The 13,540-nt window shown below is 46.5% G+C and overlaps 1 protein-coding gene across 1 annotated transcript in view; it reads right to left on the reverse strand.

The window, feature by feature from the left end:
- pkdccb (protein kinase domain containing, cytoplasmic b) overlaps positions 1–9,276 on the reverse strand; it is a 14,395-nt gene extending 5,119 nt beyond the window's left edge. Inside the window, exons 1-5 of the mRNA XM_080512304.1 lie at positions 8,446–9,276; positions 7,622–7,762; positions 4,964–5,235; positions 4,573–4,652; positions 4,265–4,372 (exon numbers count right to left, since the gene is read on the reverse strand). Coding sequence (XP_080368430.1) covers positions 4,265–4,372; positions 4,573–4,652; positions 4,964–5,235; positions 7,622–7,762; positions 8,446–9,060 — 1,216 coding nt within the window. The 5' untranslated portion in view covers positions 9,061–9,276. The remainder of the gene's footprint in view (positions 1–4,264; positions 4,373–4,572; positions 4,653–4,963; positions 5,236–7,621; positions 7,763–8,445) is intronic.
- Positions 9,277–13,540: the final 4,264 nt, after the last annotated feature.

A 13,540-nucleotide genomic window follows, 5' to 3' on the forward strand; every position in this document is an offset into this window, starting at 1 on the left:
CGGTAAGTAACAATTTAACAAAAGAGTAAAAATCCACACTGAAGATAAACTAGACAAAATAAAAATAAGTAGCTGAGCTGACAGCACGTAAACACGAGACATAAATATAAATACAATTTGGTTCAAATGTAATCTTTAGATCATCTTTAGCCAAACTTTGAGGTGGAAGGTGATGATCTATCAGCAGGGAAAAAACGTAAATGTTGTAAAAATTCTTCAGTCTACTTTGTTAATCCGTTCAACATTTGCAGCATAAAGAAGTGAAAGACGGTGTTCACTAGACCGACAGGACAGGACATGTTTAATAAGACACTTTGAACTGAGCAGTTTAACCAGTTACACAACAATTAACAAGCTGCCATCTGTGTATTTACAGTTTGTATTTACAGTGAGTATACAGTTTGTATTTACAGTGTGTATTTACAGTGTGTATTTACAGTGAGTATTTACAGTGTGTATCTACAGTGTGTATTTACAGTGAGTATTTACAGCATGTATTTACAGTGAGTATATACAGTTTGTATTTACAGTGTGTATTTACAGTGAGTATTTACAGTGTGTATTTACAGTGTGTATTTACAGTGTGTATTTGCAGTGTGTATTTACAGTGAGTATTTATAGTGTGTATTTACGGTGTGTATTTGCAGTGAGTATTTACAGTGTGTATTTACAGTGAGTATTTACAGTTTGTATTTACAGTGTGTATTTACAGTGAGTATTTACAGTTTGTATTTACAGTGAGTATTTACAGTGTGTATTTACAGTGAGTATATACAGTTTGTATTTACAGTGTGTATTTACAGTGAGTATTCACAGTGTGTATTTGCAGTGTATATTTACAGTGTGTATTTACAGTGTGTATTTACAGTGAGTATTGACAGTGTGTATTTGCAGTGTATATTTACAGTGTGTATTTACAGTGTGTATTTACAGTGAGTATTTACAGTGAGTATTCACAGTGTGTATTTACAGTGTGTATTTACAGTGAGTATTACAGTGTGTATTTGCAGTGAGTATTTATAGTGTGTATTTACAGTGAGTATTTACAGTCTGTATTTGCAGTGAGTATTTACAGTGTGTATTTACAGTGAATATCACAGTGTGTATTTGCAGTGTATATTTACAGTGAGTATTTACAGTGTGTATTTACAGTGTATATTTACAGTGAGTATTTATAGTGTGTATTTACAGTGAGTATTTACAGTGTGTATTTGTAGTGTGTATTTACAGTGAGTATTTATAGTGTGTATTTACAGTGAGTATTTACAGTGTGTATTTGCAGTGTGTATTTACAGTTTGTATTTACAGTGAGTATTTACAGTGAGTATTTCCAGTACGAGAGCTGTGATGTTCTCACGTGAAACAGCGTTTTGTTCCCAGCAGGTCCAAACCAAGACCAAGTGAAGTAACAAACACAAAGGCTGGATGTGTTTCAGCTGAAGCCACAAGATGGACTCACACACACACACACACACACACACACACACACACACACACACACACACACACACACACACACACACACACACACACACACACACACACACACACACACACACACACACACACACACACACACACACACACACACACACACACAGAGCAGTGGACTCCTTGTTAGGCTGAAACTCTCCGTACCCTGATCTGTGATCAAATTCACAAAGTGCTGCTGTATAAACAGTCCAACATCTGGGGGACGGAAAACCTCCCCACAGGAACGCAGCCCGCCACTCGCTTATTAATATTTCATATGGGGGGGGGGGGGACTGTATTTAACTACTGCTACTTAAAGTTCACTCAACACCAACTCACAGTGCTGATTTTAAAACAAACTTTTAGTTACTTTTGGTGCAGATAAATAAGAGGGTTGCTGTGAAATCATTTCAATGACTCATGATGAAACATCATTCATTTTGAACCCACATTAATCACGTTCCATTTTGCTGGAGCAAACAGACCCAGAAAGAAGGGAACATGCAGTGTATGCACTATTAAACACTTAACCCTTCATGCAAATGAAAAAAACGTGTCTTTTGAAAACCAACATTTCTCCACATGAATGTTCCTGTTACTGCTTTTTGAGACGAACACTGATGGAGAGAAGCAGCGCTGCTTCCCTCCAATGCTGCTGCAGCAGAATCCAGATGTTTCTTCAGGTTAATGTGGGATTATAATGGAGCTTCAGTGAGAGGAACGCCTTCCTGCAGTGAGCATCATACTTTATGTCACTTCCCTCAACTTGTACTCAGATTTCTTATGGCCGCTGTGTGTTGAGGTTCTTCCCTGTGGACTTGCTTCAGCGACGCCCACAACAACTGCTCATAGAGCATGTGCAGCATCGCAGCGCCAAGTTGCAGAGCGTCGCCCGCCTTTCCAGAATAAACAGCAAAACGTTGCGGGTCAAACAAACTGCGATCAGCCTGTTCTGCGTCAAAGATTAGACTTTGGTTAAGTTACTACCGATCAAGTGTGCTCAGACCGCTTTGTCCCAGGGAGAGTACTTTTATATGGTTTTAAGTTTTGCTGGTAATTACTTCAGTTTGATTAGAATCACTGAAGTACAATCACTTCTCAGCATGTAAACATCCTCGACTCTGACGCAGGAATTCTATTCTAACAATCACATGAAGCCAATGTGTCCCCGTCTAATGAATTAAATTGTGTCTGTCAACCTTGGTATTAATGCCAGGCATTGTTTTTATTGATTCCATTCTCACGTTCAAGGTGAAGGAAACCACCAGTTGACTGGCACGTCTCCATTGTCACCGTCATTATTGGATCAAATGTAGAATAGAACCGTCACAACTATCAAACAATCCGTGTGATCAGTCGCTTGTTCTGAGTCAACGATTGTCTACATTTTCTTCATTCACAAAATGGCGGCAGTCAGCAGAATCTCAGTGTGACGTGACATGAAAACTATCTATCGGAGGCATTGAATACAATTTACTGTATCTATAAAATATCTATATTTAAAATACATTCCTTACAGACAAACAATAGCTTATATAAAATTAACATGAAGCAGGACGTTCATCTGTCAACAGAATGAACTTATTAGCTGCAGAAGATCAATGGGTTTATATAATGGGTTATATATATATATATATATATATATATATATATATATATGAATATATAACTGTGAGCACACTTCAAAGGGAGGAGAGTAAATTGAAAGCATCTAAACCTTTTATCGGACACATATGATACTTCTAACATTTCTTCTAACTAATAACAGTCAATCAATGTCCGTCACATGAACACTGAAATAATGTGAACTGTCCTGTGTAAATTACCTAGAATTTTTAAATCTGTAATAACACTATTGGCTTCCACAGGGTTGTGTATTTATGACAAATATTCAGTCAGAAATTTCTTCCATTTAGAGATTTTAGGCTGGAAAAGATAAAGGGCTCATGTTTACGCAGTGTTTTTGTATCTAATAGTGATATAGGACCAGATATAAGTGCGTATGTATGTATATTTAAAAACACAATTCTATATTTTGTATGAATATATTTTCACAAGCTATAATTTAACTGTTTTTATTATCATCAAATGGTGTATATATATTTTGGATGCCTGTGTATGTGTATGCATATGGTTATGTCTGAATGCACAAAATATTTGAACGTCACATGCCTGAAATGAATGAATAGAAAAAAATAGGTCTGCAGAGATATTTCACAAATTCTAAATAACTTATAGCAAAAGACAGACACAACTGAGATAAACTATATTTCAGTGCACTTTTCATTCATGAATTAGAGGCAAGAGAAAGAGCACTTCCTGCAGTATTCAACAATAGAATCACACGTTCAGCCGGCGTCATGAAACCTCCAGAAATAAAGTTTAACGACTAGAAATACAATTTAGTTTCAGATTCCCTTTAATGGGTTTTCCTGTACTGATTAAAATACAAACACAACTGCCAAATATACTTCTTATTAAGTCATTTGAGCATTTTTTAAAGTTACATCTGTGCCTGACGACAGAGGAGCAAAGATGAATAATGAAGGAGGAATAAAAGATAGTAAACAGTTCAGAAGACCAGACAGAACTTAGTACCAGGCAGTAACAGCAGATTAAATCCACTTTGTCCTCTCATTCCAGCTGCATGATAAACCTGTCAAAACAGAGCCAGAGAGGAGCCCCCCCCGAAACGTCTCCCAGACACAGGGGTAAAACAGAGGTGCGACTGTGGATCAAAAAAAGCCAAACAATCCGTCCAAGAAGAGGACGTGGTTCCACCAGCTCCTACCTCGGAGAAGTGACGGAGGCAGGTTGTCCAGGTGGAGGCCGGACTGGTAGAGGAGGAGGACGTGTTCAAAGGCCTGCAGCGTCTCATTGATGTCAGCTTTCAGCTCCCCTGAACACACACACACACACACACACACACACACACACACACCGTAATGTGAACGGTGTGATCTCAGACGACAGCAACTCGTTTTCATCACTATGCGACATGTCAAGAAGCTTCTGGCGGAGCTCATTAAATGAAGCATTTAGAAGGAGGCATGTCATTACACGACCACCGTAATGGAATGATTTGCTTGTGATTCTCACCTGTGGAGTTCATGATGTGGTCCACCAGGTGTGTGAGGCCGGCCGGGGCCTGGTGGGGCAGCAGGTAGGTGAAGAAATACCTGAGGCCAGGCAGAGACAGCTCATTCACAGACGGGCAGGCAGAACATGACAAGTCCCAGTCTGGCGTTAAAGCAAACAAGCGCCATAAAACTGTCAAAACAATCTAAAAGCTGTTTAAAGGGGAAGCGTTCCTTTTTCCCCCCGCTAAAAGTAGCAGAGCACTCATCACACTTTCGCCATCAACTTTCCAGCTGCGTGCCTTTGCCGTCACGATTTCAGGTGCCACTCCAGCCTCTATTTGAGCGCTGCTCCATTCATCCATCACACGTCGATGGTGTAATAAAGCTGTCACCGGTTCTCTTCCCTCTACCTGTAGGCGTTGTAAATGTTCCTCTTCTCGTTCAGCCCCTCGCACACTCCCCGGGCCGAGCAGGGCAGGCTGAAGTTCCTGTGGGGGAACCGCAGCGTGCAGTCTGCGTCCGCCACGCAGGCCGTCTGCGCCGCGCTGGCGTCGTCCAGGTCGGTGAGCTTCAGCGAGCCGGACACCGTGACGAACTGCCGCGGCTGGAAGTCCAGCAGGGCCACGGAGCCCAGGGGGGACCGGGACAGGAAGTGGAGCAGTCTGGCCAGGTCCAGACACACCTGGAGGACACACACACACACACACACACACACACCAGAACCTCGTCAGTTGGAATCACCATGGAGACGCGACGGGACTGAAGCAGCAAAATAAACTCAATCTGGGGTCCAGATCCTGTTTGATATAAATCACAGGGGAGTTGGGAGCTTCGTCTGCTCTGAGATTATCCAAATGAAATCGAAGAAAAGGAGAAAGTCACTTTTCTCTAATCAGAGGACCTGCCGACGGGGGGGGGGCTCCCCCTCCTGCCGGCTTCATCCTGAGGGATTAAAGAGTCGTTCCCGGAGCTGATCTCAGCGCCTCCGGGCAGAAATGGTTCCATTAAAAAAACATTAAAGTGTTTAGCCCTCAAACAAGTGGCTGTAATGACTTCTTTCCTGTTCATAATTTCAGTTTTTGCCAAAAACTAACAATGATAAATCAATAGCAGCCACACAATACTGAAATCTGCTGCTCATTTCTAGAGTGAATAAACTGAGAGAACACGTCTGCTTTACATTTCTCACCATAACACAAACATTAAAGCTAAGAATGCTAAGTCATGAATTTATCCTGAAAAAACATCAAACTGCTCAATGATCAAATGACAGTTTGGTAAATATAAAACATGTTTGGGGTTCAATATTTCTTTTGAGTTTTTAATCTATGAATCATAACAATTATGCTATAAAAAGATTGTGTCTCTAAATTGTGAAAACACACACACACACACACACACACACACACACACACACACACACACACACACACACACACACACACACACACACACACACACACACACACACACACACACACACTCACACACAGGCCTCAACCAGAACTACTACTACAGGGTTAATGATGGAGGAATAAAGCGTTGAGTCCAGACACTCGCCGCCGGACGACAATCAGAAACACCCCAGAGCTGCACATCTGTAACATGAGCTTCTCGTTACAGACAAAAAAAAAACCTAAAAAAATACCGGAGAACTGCCAGACATTGAAAGTTGAAGAGGCAGAAACACTTGCACATTCCACATTTCAAACAATTCCACAGCAATGAAATAAAAATAATTGTTGCCTTGTACAGTCCAGTATGTGAACAGTTTTCAGAATAAAGTGGGCCTGCACGTTTTACCTACAAAACCTGGTGTTAGGGCTCATTGAATTAGGAAAAACTACTTTATTTATTTCCAGCTGATTGTTTAAGCTTATAAACTGAAACAGGAACTTAAATAGAAAATCTACTTTCTGTCATTGTCTCACTTGTTGATGTAAAGTTATACATTCATAATTGTGTCTACTGAAATCCTTCCCAGATTATAATAAAGTCAGATATGGACAGTTTCCTCCCAAGAAGTAATTAAGCTTCATTACATTGCTAAAAACGTCAGAATATAAAAACCCTCAACCAGGAAGAGGCACTGGCTTTTAAAGACGCTCCACACACCACACTTGCAAGCCATTTCCTGAGAGCCGTTTTTATAGTGCTCTTTAAATCCTATAATAAAAACAGAAAGAGAAAATAAGTAGGCTACCAAAGGCAAAATAAAGGCATTAGCCACGCGCTGACAGAGCATGAAATGCTGGTGTCCCAGTACAAACATAGCTGCAGCGTTGGGTAATGCCTCAGTGTGCTGGACGGTAGGAACAGTAAAAACAGGCCTGGTTGAAACCAAACACCAGCGGATTACTGTAGCCTGCGCAGATGCAGTGTAGCTGAAAGGGGCCGGGGGGGGGGGGGGGGGGGGGGGTCATGAACGGCTGTTTGGGTGATGCAGCAGAACCAGGCCCAGGGTGGAGACCATACTTGCAGAATGTCAGGTTGCTTTTGCTAGTCCTGAAACTAAATGTGTGTGTGCAGGCATCCCCCCCCCAACCCCCCCCAACCCCCCCAACCCCGCTAAAATTTCTCCTTTTCTTTCAAACACACTCATGCGCAAAAACACACATATTTGGATCAGTGGAGTGTGAACTCAGCCTCTGTTGACTCCCACAGTGAGCCTACCTGTGTGTGTGTGTGTGTGTGTGTGTGTGTGTGTGTGTGTGTGTGTGTGTGTGTGTGTGTGTGTGTGTGTGTGTGTGTGTGTGTGTGTGTGTGTGTGTGTGTGTGTGTGTGTGTGTGTGATGAGCTGACATTCCAGCCAGCAGTGGATTAAGTCCAGGACCCCCTCCTGACACACGGAGGCACAGATGTCAGACCTCCAGCAGGTTCAGATGTCCTCCTCCGTCCTCCTCCGTCCTCCTCCGTCCCCCTCCATCATCCCCCGTCCTCCTCCGTACTCCCCCGTCCTCCCCCGCCCTCCTCCGCCCTCCTCCGTCCCTCTTGTGCCAACGAGGACGAGGACTCGGTGGGAGACAAATGACAGAGGAACAGCTGAAGAGCGCAGGAGACACACTCACCCTGAATCTGTCCTCCCAGGGGCTCTGCAGCAGCTGGATCATCTGGAGAGGATCCCCCTGCTCCAGAATGACTGTGACTCTTCCTCCCTCTCCTCCTCTTCCTCCCGGGCCTCCAGCACCTCCTGCACAGTGACCCTTCAGCTGTAAAGTGGAAAATTACTGTGGTTAGTCACAGGAAAGAGGGGAGAGTTTAGCCTGTAAAAAAAAAAAAAAAAGGACATGCCACTGTTTTGCTTGTGACTTTTAATCCAGTGAAACTGGACAGGAAGAGAAGAAAGAGCAGCAAGTGAAGGTCTCAGTGTCCTCGTGGAGGACGGGAGGACAGGATGTTCTGCCAGCATTGCTCGCAGCAGCTCTGACCTGAGCGTAACCATCACACTGCTGGAGAGTTGATTCTGCTCAAAGTGACCAATTCAAATGTCACTAAGTCTGCATGTGAAAACCAAAGCCAGCAGTCGAGTCTGAAGCGGCGCTAAACTGAGCTGGAACGGTTTGAGAGACGGAGCTGAGAGGGTTTCAGATGGACTGGGGATAGTAGAGGACAGAGGGACATTGTCTGCTGCAGCCAAACCGGACCCAGAGGTCAGAGCAGGGTCACGGAATTTAATTGAATTACAAGGGAAGGCCCTGCAGACCTAATGAAACCTTCCTCCAGTCCACAGTGGGAGACAAAGGGAAAAGGGGGCCGTGGTTCAAGGATTATGGAAAATCTTCCTAGTATCCAGCAGAAAGACTCAGAAACCAACAGGAGCGTCTGAGTCATTGACACTGCTGAGAATGACGAGAAGGAAGGATTTTGAAGCAGATCAAGTGTGTCCACTCACTTGAATGACGTTGGGATGCTTCAGTCTCTGCAGCAGGACGATTTCTTTCTTCAGCTTGTAGGACACCAGCTCCCGGCAGCCGCGGGGGTCTCTAAAGTCCTCCAGACACCTCCCCATGTCGATGCCCTGCTCGTTGACGAGCTTCAGGGCCACGGGCTGACCTCCAGCCAGCTGGACTTTGACCACCAGCTTGGTGTATCCGGACCCGAGCACCTCCAGCGCCTGCATGTCCACCAGGGAGGCGCAGTCCATGTCGTCCAGATGCGCTCTCCTGGAGCCAAGTGTGATCTCAGTCCACAGGCGCTGGTCCAGAGGGTCCAGAGCCGCGTCCTGCTGCAGGGGGAACTCTCCTGACAGCCACTGTCCAGTAGGACCACCGTCCTCGTCAGGTGAGAGCAGCGGGAGGATTTCCCCTCTTCTCTGCCGCAGTTGGGAGATCAACACCCCGCGGAGCGCCGCCAGCTCCTCCGCGTCCCCGGGAACGCTCGCGTTGGGAAAGTGCGTGACTCTCGCTCCGAACTGCTGCACGCTGCTGATCAGGAGTGACACCAGAATGGACAGAACCACAAAAGCCAGCAGCGCAGCGGCGCGTAAAGAGCTGCCCATCCCGGGCATTTTCCTGCCGTGGCGCGGCGGAGACGCAGAGCCGAGCCGAGCCGAGCCGAGCCGCGGGGCGCAGCCTGCCTGCCTGGGACCGGGTGAAAGCAGCGGCTCCTGCTTTTCCTGCAGGAGGAACGATCGGCTCCGAGCTCCCACCTCCCGGGAACTCCCTCTGGAGGAGTGTCCTGTCCGCTCGTAACTTTACACCGCTGGACCTCCTGCCGGCTTGCTGCTGCGCGTGCTGGCCGGAGGGAAGAGCATGGCATGGACAGAATCGAGTGAATACATAATAAACTTGCATCTTGGAAAATGTGTATTTGTGTGCTCGGTGTGAGGTGAATAAGAACCTGCTGGTTTGTTCACCAAAGTGACTTGAAAACAAACGAGGCAGCAGTACTTTTAACAACAGTATACTGTTAGAACTGTTATAACGGTTAAAATACACTTATTTTAACCGTTGTAACTTATTCTTCATTCTTCGTTTTCGTCGTCCAACTCCCTTCCTTGATTTAGGCCGAGTTTACAGGACAACATATTCAAATGTAAATGCAGAACATCTGTTCCGTTTTAGGGCAACTTTTTGAAAGTGTCTCCCAAGGTGTAACTTTTTGAAAATGCTCTGTCTCCATGGAAACGGTGGAAAACATGACTTTTTTGAAAACTGACTGCTACTGAGAACCTGCACTACTGCTGTAGTAACTAGTAGTTGTGCACGTGCTCAGTAGGTGGACACAAGGAGCTGGACCCCCAGTCCCTTTTCTCCTGGACCTAGTGGGCACCTTTATTTAATAACAATCCCACTTGGATGGGTCTGTTGTTTTATTACAAAAACCAGCAACAGCGCCTTCTAGTGGTCATACAGAATCATTTAATCATTTCTCTCTTTCCTATGGAAACGGACATTGATTTCAATATGCTGTAAATGCAAAATCTTTGTCTAACGTAAATGGTAAAATGGTGATTATTCACTTGACATGTAAGTGGGGCCTCATAAGTCTCCTGGTGCTGCACTCCAGCCTCAGAGCAGGGTTGTGGGTTTGAATCTGTGTCAGGGTCTCTGTACAGAAGTCTCACTGTGCACATGGAGTGTTTTCTGGTTTCTTCCCACTGATTTCCATTAAAAACATGTGTATGGCGCTAATTGGTGAAGCTGAATTGCCCAGAGGTCAGAATATGACTGTTTGTTTATCTGTGACGGACTGACCGGACCTTCCTTTCTCAAGTTGGGATCAGAAACCCAGGATTACCTACAACTGTACAGAAGATGGATGCATCTATTTCCACATTGTTTTCATGTGGATCATAAGGGGGGTTCTTTTCATGTACAACGATGTGAGGTGCCTGAACACACTGTTCTCCGTCTCCTACAGTAGCACAGGGGTCCTTCAGGCCGCTGGAAGCTCTGCCCCGCTTTACCAAACATTTTACAGTAAGATCTACTGAAGTCTCCTGTCACTGCCACAATCTCTTCAACAGGGGGCAGCAAAACACCTTTTTTATTTTTGACATGAACAGAAAAAAACCAAATGTGTTCACAATGAGCTGATTTCAAGTACCATGTCACATCTGTGCAACATCATAAACACATAGTTCCCCTCATTATTCCCACTCGGTGATGTTTGTCACATTTCCTCTCGCATCTTTGCTCATCCGGCCATTTTTACAGTTCTGAAGCGTTTTACTCTGCTGCACTAGAAATCTGTCACCTCAGCACCAGCCAAACCCTCCTCTCCTCAGTGTGTGTGTGTGTGTGTGTGTGTGTGTGTGTGTGTGTGTGTGTGTGTGTGTGTGTGTGTGTGTGTGTGTGTGTGTGTGTGTGTGTGTGTGTGTGTGTGTGTGTGTGTGTGTGTTAGTCAGTATTTGAAGTCTCCACTGCCACACACTGAACAGAAAACAGTGTCTGGTGAAGCTCAAGAGTAATTCAGTGATACACAATGGTAGTTTTCTCTCTACAGGTTGTTTCAGCTCAGTGAGTCTCTCCGTCCTGTACTGGTGAGACTCAACCAGCCGCCTCTGGATCCATGACTCACCGTGGATCCATGACTCACCGTGGATCCATGACTCACCATGGAGTCATGACTCACCGTGGATCAATAAGGCACCGTGGATCCATGACTCACCGTTAAGTTATGACTCACTGTGGATCTATGACTCATCGTGGAGTCATGACTCCGTGGATCCATGACTCACCATGGAGTCATGACTCCGTGGATCCATGACTCGCGGTGGAGTCATGACTCACCGTGGATCCATGACTCACTGTGCAGTCACGACTCACCATGGATCAATTACTCGCCGTGGATCCATGACTCACCGTGGATCCATGACTCACTGTGGAGTCACGACTCATCATGGATCCATGACTCACTGTGGAGTCACGACTCACCATGGATCCATGACTCACCGTGGAGTCACGACTCACCGTGGAGTCATGACTCACCGTGGATCCATGACTCACCGTGGAGTCACAACTCACCGCGGATCCATGACTCACCGTGGAGTCACGACTCACCGTGGATCCATGACTCACCGTGGAGTCACGACTCACCGTGGATCCATGACTCACCGTGGAGTCACGACTCACCGTGGAGTCACGACTCACCGTGGATCCATGACTCACCGTGGAGTCACGACTCACCGTGGATCCATGACTCACCGTGGAGTCACGACTCACCGCGGATCCATGACTCACGGTGGAGTCACGACTCACGTGGAGTCACAACTCACCGTGGAGTCACGACACAGACACACTAATGAATATAATCTAACCTTCACTGTTGAGATAAAAATATGAAGTGGAGCTTCTGAGGGATTCATTACCTGATTGAGTTCAGCTGCGACGACCGGGTGGAGCTCGTCTTCTCCTGATCATCTGCACCTCTTAAAGGTGCTGGACTCCACTCGGCGCTGGATCCTAACACTCCCTGCGTTAGTTGACCTGCGTGTGCTGTGTCTCAGTTTAGTCTTCTACTAACGTTGTTTCCTTTACTTCTCCTTTGAAGACTCGCCAGCCTCAGCTTCCTGTTTCCTGACCCACCGTGACCAGACCTGACTCGTACCCCAGTAGCTCCTGCCTCAGCTAGCCGCCTTGACCTCCTGCCTCCGGAGACTGCAGAACCTTCTACTCACTCTTGTTAAAGAATAAACTCTTCCAAGCGTACTCATCTGTCTCCCGCTGGTTTCTCCGCACCTGAGCCTCCGAAGTCCCACCGTAACAGTACGATCCAGCCAACATGAGCTCAGCGGAGAACCAACAAGGAGCAGACTTGACCGCTGCCGTCCAACAGGCCTTGGAAAACCAGGACTCATGGTTGGGTCATCACGACGCCCTGCTTCAGAGTCTGGTAGAGAATAACCGTGCGATATTAAACCAGGTCTCACAGTTAACCTCCCAGCTCTCTGCTCTGTCTGCTGCACCTAGCACCACGGCACCGGCCCCATCTCCTCGGCCTGACAACCCAGCTCCCCGACCCGATAACCCAGCTCCCAACCTGACAACCCAACTCGCCAACCTGCCTACTATTTCTGTGAGCCCCCTGCACAAACTCCTGAGAGGTATGCGGGAGACCTGGGTTCCTGTCAGGCCTTCCTAACCCAGGTGGACCTGGTTTTCAAGCTGCAGCACTTAACCTACTCATCTGACCGTACCTGGGTGGCATACCTGCTGGGACTCCTGTCTGGGGCCGCTAGGGACTGGGGAACCGCCCTGTGGGAGAGCCAGGCCCCAGTTTGCCAGTCCTACCAGTCCTTCATCGTGGAGATGAAGGTGACATGACGCTCACCGTTCCCCACTTCAGCCGCCGTATGACGGCCCCTTTCATGTCCTGGAGGCAGGGACAAAGAACTTTGTGGTGGACATGGGGGGTAAACGGATCCGGGTTTCGCTGGACCGCCTGAAACCGGCCCACACCATGCTGGAGCAGCCGGTGGAGGTGGCACAGCTCCCGAGATGTGGGCGCCCCCCCAAGTCGTCAGCTGCCACAGGGTCCCCTGCACCTGCATTGACCCCGGTGCCGGTACCTGCACCTCCTCCTACACCTCCTCCTGTGGTGGTGCAGCACAGCCGGTATGGTCGGCTGTGCAGACCTCCCAAGAGGGACTAAAGAAACTTGTTTAGTTTAGTTTTGTGTTTTTTCTTATTGTTGTACCATTCTGATTGTTCGGGTGGGGGGGGGGGGGGGGGGCTGTGTGGTGTGCACCTGAGGGGGAGGTTCTCCCAAACAGAATGCAGTGCGTGTGTCGGTGACATGGGGGGGTGTCGGTAGTGGGGAGGAGTTATAAGGGGAAGTGTGGTGACACAGAAGGGTTGGTTTGACAGATGAACTGTTATTGCTGTTGGAGGAAATAAAGAAAAGCGACTTGACTCTTTCCTCCGTCTCATCTTTCTCCGCCTCCACAATACATAAAAAATGTAACTGTAATCCATTACAGTGCATAAAAAAAACTGTGTAATCTCATTACAGGTATATTGGGTGGGATTACTGAGCAGGATTAC

The sequence above is a fragment of the Blennius ocellaris genome (assembly GCF_963422515.1).
Source record: "Blennius ocellaris genome assembly, chromosome: 17".
NCBI lineage: Eukaryota > Metazoa > Chordata > Actinopteri > Blenniiformes > Blenniidae > Blennius > Blennius ocellaris.